The 9,515-nt window shown below is 47.2% G+C and overlaps 1 protein-coding gene across 1 annotated transcript; it reads right to left on the bottom strand.

The window, feature by feature from the left end:
* Window positions 1-326: 326 nt before the first annotated feature.
* LOC134336446 (nucleoside diphosphate kinase-like) lies at window positions 327-9,369 on the bottom strand. The gene is made up of 5 exons (XM_063030686.1): window positions 9,270-9,369; window positions 8,168-8,300; window positions 4,263-4,364; window positions 2,339-2,451; window positions 327-579 (listed from the first exon to the last, which is right to left on the bottom strand). Exons 2-5 carry the CDS (start codon window positions 8,294-8,296, stop codon window positions 462-464), a joined length of 462 nt encoding a protein of 153 aa, XP_062886756.1. The 5' UTR covers window positions 8,297-8,300; window positions 9,270-9,369; the 3' UTR covers window positions 327-461.
* Between the last annotated feature and the right edge of the window lie 146 nt (window positions 9,370-9,515).

Genomic DNA, 9,515 nt, shown 5'->3' with positions numbered 1-9,515 from the left:
ATCCCATTTCACCCCACAACAGGCATTTGGGTGTGAATTTCAGCATCTTTAATCTGTCTGAACATGATCTAGTCACACACCCAGCAGGAATATCAACAAAGGGGAATCTACAGTCAACATTTCATGTTGAGATCCTTCATCAGGGCTGTCAATTCCCCTCCACAGATGCTGCCTAACCTGCTGAGTTCCTCCAGCTTTTTGTGTTGCTGTGGATTTCCAGCATCTGCAGAATCCCTTCTGAAAGGAGGGATTAGGTTGATTTCATTATCACAGCCCTGTCTCAAATGATTTAACCCCACCAAAGCACCGACAATCACAAACATAGCTCTTTTAAACATGTTTATTGGACCGTTTACCTACCCTAGCATTTAGGGTCAACATGATACATAAAATCAATTAAAAAATGTCTAAGCCATTTGGAATGATGCAGATAAGGTGGAATTGTGCACGCCTGGAATGATTCACTCATAGATCCAATCATGGGCACAGTTCTTGTAGTCCACTATCTCCTCTGATTTGAACCACAAACAGATCTCCTTCTGTGCACTTGGAACAGAGTCACTCCCATGGATGATGTTCCTGTAAAGAACAGATCACTTATTAGTTAGATCATCAACGTTTCAACAAACAGGCCATTCGGCTCATCAACACGTGCCAAATTCCTAGTCATGTGGTGTGTTGAAATAATTATCAAGTTTTTGAAAGTCTCAACTACACAACCAAGTAATTTGTTCCATATGTACACAACCTGCTCTGTAAAGAAATGCTTCCTGATGTTAAAGGGAAATTACAGACAAACCATGTATGTAGCCATAGTTGTACCTTCATTGATTATGAAGTCCTCTCTCATGAATCCTCTCATTCTACATCTACTTGGATGTTCTCACCTTCTCTGAACTCTCTCCAGTGTCTTCACATCCTTCACAAAATATGGAGACCAAAACTGTGCAGTGTTCAAGATGTGGCATCAAGCGCATTCTACAGCTTGAGAACATCTCTGGACATGAACTCCACTGAGTGCATTATATTGCCCGGCATTCTGTGTTTGTCTAGATGTTGACAGTGATGAGTCTACCAGGATGTCCAACTCCTTCTACAGTGCACGTTCTAACTGAAGACCCCTCATTGTATATTGATATCTAATAGTTCTACTTCCTATATGTAGTATTTTACATCTTCTTACATTAAATTTCATCTGCCAACTGTATTGATCCTGCTGGCTGAATGTCATCGACCTGTCCTAATTTTGTGTCACCAGATGCACAATTCATTGTTTACAGTTGTAGGCAAAGCTGCAAGTGTTTGTCCAAAATCTCTGTTCAAGTTAAAAACACACAGCACAGTAGCATAACTCTTAACAGAGCCAGTGACCCAGGTTCAATTCCCATCGAAGCCTGCAAGAAGTTTGTATGCACATTTCCTCCTGGTGCTCTGGTTTTCTCCCACATTCCGAAGGTCAAAGCTCAAACTTCAAAGTAAATTTATTATCGAAGTACATATGTCATCATATACAACTGAGATTCATTACCTAGCAGGCATACTCAATAAACCCTTCTTATAACCGTAATACAATCAATGACGACACCAACTGAGCAAGCACCCAGTGTGTCAAGGCAAACTGTGCAAATGTTAGTAGGTTACTCAGATGGGTGTAATTGGGCAGCATGGGCTCATTGGGTTGAAGGGCCTGTTACTGTGCTGCATCTGTAAAACACAGCACAGGCATGAATTCGGAGTCCTTGGGGTGTGTCGGTGAAGCAAGAGTGACAACCTTCAGCCTCAGCACAAAACGCTGGAGGAACTCAGCAGGTCAGGCAGGCATCATCCATGGAAGTGAAGAGCCGATGTTTTGGGTTCAAACACTCTTCAGGATTGGAAAGGGAGGGGACAGAAGCTAGAAGAACAGGTGAGAGGGCAATCGGAACAGCCCCCCCCCCTTTCTTCCAACCCCATTTCCCTCAACCCTTCTTTCCCCACCCTGTGAACCCCCTTCCCCTTTTCCCAATGGTCCACCACCCTCAGCCATTCCGTCCACTTCAGGCCTTTACGTTTTCCACCATTCACCTCCCAGCTCGTACCCCCCCCCCCCATTTTCAATCCCGATGAACGGGCGCCGCACAAAATATCGACTGTTGCCTGACCTGCTGAGTTTCTTCAGTACGGTGTGATTTCCAGAGACTGCAGAATCTTGTGTTTATTCTCAAGTATCAAGAACTCGCCTTTGGGAGGACAGAGCCACTTCAGTGATAAAAACAAGGCAGAAAGGACACTGCCAGCGTCACTGGAACAGTTGATGTTCACCGGTGAGTTCCGTCATTTCTAGACTGTCCAAACCTACCTGCCAATCTGGATGCAGAAGTCTCCACGGATGGTGCCAGGCTTGGAGTCGGCAGGGTTGGTTTCACCCAACATCACCCTGGCAGTCCTCACCACATTAAGACCTTCCCACACCTGCACCACAGGGACAAAGGGGGTGAGAGAATCCCGACCAATAACAGCCCACACACAAACACCCCCCCCCACTCACTGGGGAACAGGTCACACACACACCCTCTCCCTCCCTGGGGTACAGGTCACACACACACCCTCTCCCGCACAGGGAGACAGGTCACACACACACACACCCTCTCCCTCCCTGGGGTACAGGTCACACACACAACTTTCCACAGGGCAGCAGACTGTCAGAAAATCAAAAACCAGGAACAGTAAAGGCCCTTCAGCCCGATGGTGTGCCAACCCTTTAACCAATCTCACCCCTCCTGTGTTTGTCTTTCGTCCATGAATCTGTCCCAGACCCTCTAAAGTATCAGCCTCTGCCCCCACCACTCTTAAAAAACCTACCCCTTGAAACCTCCTATAATTTCCTCCAATCACCTATCCCTACTCAAAGACTACTGAAGAAAGTGTGGGTTCCTCACTGTGTGACAGGAATGGAACCGGAATGGGTTTTCTATCGTCACGTGTCAGTGACGTTTGTCTTGCATACTGTCCATACAGATCAAACCATTACACAGTGCCTTGGGGCAGAACAAGGGGAAACACTAACAGTGCAGAATATAGTGTAAATTGTGGGAAGAAAGGAATTGTAAGGGTTTTGGTCCAAGGACCAATGGTGGAAAGGTGGGACAGCTGGTAAGAGGGAAGGAGAGACTGGGGTCAGAGAGATGGACCGAGGAGGGTACAAAACGATAGGCAGGTTAGTAGCCGTGGCAGTGAGAGGGTTTATAGTAAACATTGGATGGATCTAGTAAAGGAAGAGAAGTGTCAGAGGAATCTGAGAGCTGGGTGCAGGCAGCAGCACCAATGCAGTCGCTGTGACTGGCAAGAGTTGAGTGATACTGGGAAAAGTTTCAAACAGACTGTTCCACACAGCCAAGACAGGCTCGTTACCTAACCCGCAGGTCATCTGAGCCCTCTCCTCAGCCTACCCCACCCCAGACCCCGTCTGACTCATCTCTCCCCTATCCACCCCAAGCCCTGATCTAAAACTGCAGTTGTACAAGGCCTTGGTGAGACCACACCTGGAGTATTGTGTGCAGTTTTGGTCCCCTAATCTGAGGAAAGACATCTTTGCCATAGAGGGAGTACAAAGAAGGTTCACCAGATTGATTCCTGGGATGGCAGGACTTTCATATGAAGAAAGACTGGATGAATTGGGCTTGTACTCGTTGGAATTTAGAAGATTGAGGGGGGATCTGATTGAAACGTATAAGATCCTAAAGGGATTGGACAGGCTAGATGCAGGAAGATTGTTCCCGATGTTGGGGAAGTCCAGAACGAGGGGTCACAGTTTAAGGATAGAGGGGAAGCCTTTTAGGACCGAGATTAGGAAAAACTTCTTCACACAGAGAGTGGTGAATCTGTGGAATTCTCTGCCACAGGAAACTGTTGAGGCCAGTTCATTGGCTATATTTAAGAGGGAGTTAGATATGGCCCTTGTGGCTAAAGGGATCAGGGGGTATGGAGGGAAGGCTGGGGCGGGGTTCTGAGTTGGATGATCAGCCATGATCGTACTGAATGGCGGTGCAGGCTCGAAGGGCCGAATGGCCTACTCCTGCACCTATTTTCTATGTTTCTATGTAAAACGTTGGCAATTCTTGCCCCACTCAATTCCCCCAGATTGTCTGTTGCACCCGCTTCTGGCATCTGCTGTCTCTTGATGCTCCAATACACCAAACACCCCCTCACCACATGGACAGGAGGCAACCCCACCACCATTTCTTCAGCCCCAAAGATCACATGTTTAGGCAGCTCTGACTCACCATGGCAACAACAGGTCCGGAACTCATGTACTCGACAAGCTTGCGGTAAAACGGTTTATCTGAAAGCTCCGAGTAGTGTTTCTCGAGTAGGGAAGGAGATGCCTACAGAGAGAGAGAGAGAGAGAGAGGGAGCAATTTACATTCATGTTCAAAAATTAGTCAGAATGACATGAAGACAACGCAGAGGGAGCTTCACTGTGCTTTTGACCCCTGCTATCCCTGCCTTGGGAGTGAAAAATGGGTAACCATCTGCATACAGAAACATTCTTGCTGTCATCCTGCACTATTCCCATACAGTATTCCTCTGGTCTGGTGCAATTTTACAATTTTACAAGATTAAATCACTCACCTAATTGTTGCTGGTCTTGGGCTGGCAAATTTAACAGCAGGAATGATCAAGCAGCCCGGGTATTGGAATTTGGTTTATTGTCACATGGTGCCACGACAGCTCGGAGTTCAATTCTAGCGCCGTCTCTGTATGTCCTCCCTGTGGAATGTGTCTGTTTTCCCCAAGTGCTCTGGTCGCCTCCCACAGTCCAAAAAAATACTGGGTAGGTTAATGGGTCATTGTAAATTCTCCCATGATGAGGCTAGGGTTAACCGAGAGGTTGCTGGTGTGGTATGGCTCAAAGGGCCAACTCTACGCTGCACTGAATGTATACAATACAGTGAAAATAAGCCCAGCTGATTGAGCTTATGCCGGCCGGTTTAGCGAGCAGAGCGGCAGACACCCCTGCTGAAATCTGGAGAAAAACACACAGAGGATGCAGAGGGGGATCACAAAGTTGAGGAAAGAGCACCGGGTTGAGGCAGCAGAGACTTATGGAGAAGAGGAGTTCGGTGGGTAATAAAATGGACGAGTTCACGGCGCTAGCCAGGCATCAGAGAACATTTCAGGAGTGCAGTGTTATGTATTTTACTGGAATGGGGCTGCACGAAGACATACCCAACCAAAACTTTTCCATGAAGGGCTTCCAGACCGTTTGGGCTGACCGGAAGTGCACTGAGAGCGGTAAGCGTAAAGGAGTTGGGGGCTTGCTGTTCTAGTCAACAACGGATGGTGCAATCCTGGTCATAATACGATCGAGGAACATGTTTGCAGACTGGATATTGAACTTTTTGCTGTTGGACTCCAGCCACATTCCACTGAGATACAACACTGGGCATCACGGGAGGTCGTTCCTGCCTGTGGCCATCGAACTTGCAGCTCCTCCCATGGAGGGTCAGACACCCTGAGCCAATAGGCTGGTCCTGGACTTATTTCCATCTGGCATAGTTTGCATTTTTGTTGTTTGATTGTTTGTGGTTTTTGTACTGCTATATTTATGCTCTATTCTTGGTTGGTGCGGCTGTAACGAAACCCAATTTCCCTCGGGATCAATAACGTACATCTACCTATCTATCAAAAAGCTGGTCTTGTATATTTTTAACAGATCAATTCAGGAGTTGTATATAACCCTCCATACAGTAGGCAGGATGTCAGCTACAAATTACAACGTGAGATACCAAAGGCATGTAAAAAGGGCAATGTTACAATAGCCATGGGGAATTTCAATATGCAGGTAGACTGGGAAAACCAGGCTGGTGCTGGATACCAAGTGAGAATTTGTAAATCATCTATGAGATGGCTTTTAGAGTGAGCCGACTAGGGATCAGCTATTCTGAATCGGGTGTTGTGTAGAGAACTAGAAATGATTAGGGAGTTTAAACAGCAAAGAAACCCTTAGGAGATTATGATCGTATGATCAAATTCACCCTACAGTTTGAGAAAGTGAATCTAAAATCAGACATTACAGTGGAGCAACGGTTATTACAGAGGCATGAGAGAGGAGCTGGCCAAAGTTGATTGGAAGGGAACACTAGCAGGGATGACGATGGCAATGATTGGAGTTACTGGGAGTAATTCAGAAGGTGCAGGACAGATGAAGCAGTATTCTAAAGGCAAGGTGATGCAACTGTGGCTGGCAAGGGAAGTCAAAGACAGCAAAATCAAAAAAGAGATGACATACAACATAGCAAAAATTAGCAGGAAGTTAGAGGATTGAGAAGCTTTTAAAAAACCAACAGTAAGCAACAACAAAAGCCAAAAGGCAAGAAAAGATGAAATACAAAGTTAAGCTAACCAATAATATAAAGTTAGATACAAAACCTTTTATCCCCCCAAGAATAAAAGAGGTGAGGATAGATGGCAGTGTGGAGGATCAGAGGGAGCTTGGGGTCTGAGTCCATAGAACACTCAAGGCTGCTGTGCAGGTTGACTCTGTGGTTAAGAAAACATACGGTGCATTGGCCTTCATCAATCATGGGATTGAATGCAAGAGCCAAGAGGTAATGTTACAGCTATATAGGACCCTGGTCAGACCCCACTTGGAGTACTGTGCTCAGTTCTGGTCTCCTCACTACAGGAAGGATATGGAAACCATAGAAAGGGTGCAGAGGAGATTTACAAGGATGTTGCCTGGATTGGGGAACATGCCTTATGAGAATAGGTTGAAATGAACTTGGCCTTTTCTCCTTGGAGCGATGGAGCATGAGAGGTGACCTGATAGAGGTGTATAAGATGATGACAGGCATTGACTGTGTGGATAGACAGGGGCTTTTTCCCTGGGCTGAAATGGCTAGTGTGAGAGGGCACAGTTTTAAGGTGTTTGGAAGTAGGTACAGAGGAGATATCAGGGCTAAGTTTTTTTTTAAAACACAGAAAGTGCTGAGTGCGTGGAATGGGCTGCCGGCGACAGTGATGGAGGCGGAAACAATAGAGTCTTTTAAGAGACTCCTGGACAGCGAAGACTGATGCAAAATACTTATTCAGTTCGTCTGCTGTTTTGTTGCCCCCATTACTACATCGTTTTCTAGTGGTCCAATATCTACTCTTGCCTCTTCTACACTATGGATCCGAAGAAACTTTTGGTATCCTCTGATATTATTGGCTAGCTTACTTCCGTATTCCATCTTTACCTTCTTAATGACTTCAGTTACAAACGTTTGTACATTCTGTTGGTTTTTAAAAGCTTCCCAATTCTCCAACTTCCCACTAATCTTTGCTCTCTCTGGCTTTTATATTGGCTTTCATTTCTCGTTAGCAATGGCTATGTCATCTTTCCTTTAGAATACTTCTTCCTCTTTGTGATGTGTATATCCTGTGCCTTCTGAATTGCTTCCACAAATTCCAACCATTGCTGCTGTTGTTACCATCCCTGCCAGTGTTCTTTTCCAGTCAATTCTGGGCAACCCCTCTCTTATGTCCCTTTAATGTCCTCTACTCCATGGTAAAACTGATACATTTGACTTTAGCTTCTCCTCAAATTTCAGGGTGAATTCCGTCATATTATGATCACAGTCCCCCAAGGGTTCTTTTACCTTAAAACACTCTAAAATCAATTCTGGTGATTGCGCAACACCTAATCTAGAAGATTGGCAGACTGGCAGGAAACAGAGTGGGGCTTTTTTGATTGGCTGGTGTTCCACAGGGGTTGGTGGAGTTTAGAATGTTGTTTGGGGGGGGGGGGGGATGCTGCGGAGGATTTCATTGAAGCCGATTGAATATAGAAAGGCCTATAGAGAGGGCAAGGAGAGGATGTTCCTACAAAGGGGGAGTCTGGGACCAGAGGGCAATGTCAGAATAGAGGGATGTGGCCATTTAGACAGACGAGGTAGTTTATTGCCAGAGGGCTGTGGAGGCCAAGTCATTGCGTATATTTAAATTGGAGGTCAACAGATTCTGGATTTGTAAAAGCATCATAGATTATGGGATGACAACAGGGGAATAGGGTTGAGAGGGACAAATGGCAGAGCAGGCTCCGAGACCTGTTTCACATTGTACAAGGCAGGGTGATATTTCATGACAAAGTGACAGCCAGCAGGGACAGTTTCCACAGCCAACGCAATTACTCAGACTCACATACCTGGAGAAACTTCATGGCAACCAGTTTAAACCCCTTCTGTTCAAAGCGCTTGATGATATCTCCAACAATTCCTCGCTGGACGCCATCTGGCTTCACAGCAATGAAGGTGCGTTCCAGGTTGGCAGACATGTTTCTGGAAAATTAAATACGTACATGAGAAAGTCATTTCTTCACTACAACACAGCGTTCTAGCCAGGATCCCACCAGGGCCATTGGGAATTCACTTCCAAACGATATTTAATTCACAGCCACCGGGGTGGGGAGGAACCTCAGTAGGGACAGGGGGCATCACACCTGTAGGCTCCTCCCTGGGACTGGTCACGGTTAAACACACTGAACAGATCACAGCGGGCCTGGCCGTGACCACAGCCTGGGATGGATTAAGATGTGTAACCCAGAGTGCTCTATACCCAACCTGAACTAGATCAGACGATGGGTGCTACAGAAACACTGCCATGCTATCACAGCTCGGGGCATCGGAGTTCAGAGTTCAATCGGAGAGCTGGTCTGTAGGAGGTCTCTGTATGTCCTGCTTGGGGAATGTGGGGTTTCCCCCGGGTGCTCTGGTTTCCTCTCACGGTCCGAAAGGTGTAACCAGGTCAGTTAGTTATTTGTCATGGTAAATTGTCCAGTGATGAAGTTAGGATTGACCGCGTTCTCTGGGGCAGCTCTGCTCAGAAGGCTGGGAGGGCCCATTCTCTGCTACATCTCCAAATAAGATGAAATATTCACAACTCCAGAGGTAGATTAAACACCAAGGCGAGTGTAGAACCAGGCTGCTGGGCGAAGATGTCCTGAAACGCCTCTGACAGCCGGGACAGTCTCCCCACACCCGCAGGGGAATCACGCTCGGCAATCTGACAGAGCCGGAGTGATGGAAGCGGCCGGCGGGTCGGTCAACGCAGACGCTGAGTGACTCCAGCCCTCCTGCTGCGGGCTGAGGCGGGGCCGACTGACCGGGCCGGAAGGACTGAGGGGAAATCGCCGGGTGGGGATGGGAGGGTCCCGCTGAGGGCGGGGGCGGGGGCGGGGGAGGGGAGGGGTAGGAGAGGGGTAGGATGAGGAGGAGGATGAGGAGGAGGAGACGCCGCCTCAGCCTCACCTGGATCCGCCACGGCTTCAATGCGGCTGAGAGCGCAGCACCGCCCGCACCGTCTTAAATAGCAGCTGACCGGAAGCCGGCGCTGCCACGGCGACGGCTGGGTGTAGGGAAAAGGGGTGAAGAGAAGGAACCACAGTTAAGGAGACGAGACGAACTATAACCATATTTTTATTCGTTAGTTAGAAGGGTTTATAACATATTTCCAACATATATGAGCAGTGAACTTCGCTCGGATTTACTTTACCG

This window comes from Mobula hypostoma, chromosome 22 (assembly GCF_963921235.1).
Source record: "Mobula hypostoma chromosome 22, sMobHyp1.1, whole genome shotgun sequence".
NCBI lineage: Eukaryota > Metazoa > Chordata > Chondrichthyes > Myliobatiformes > Myliobatidae > Mobula > Mobula hypostoma.
The sequence above is the reverse complement of the archived record's forward strand: the minus strand, read 5'-3'. Positions and strand labels throughout refer to the sequence as shown.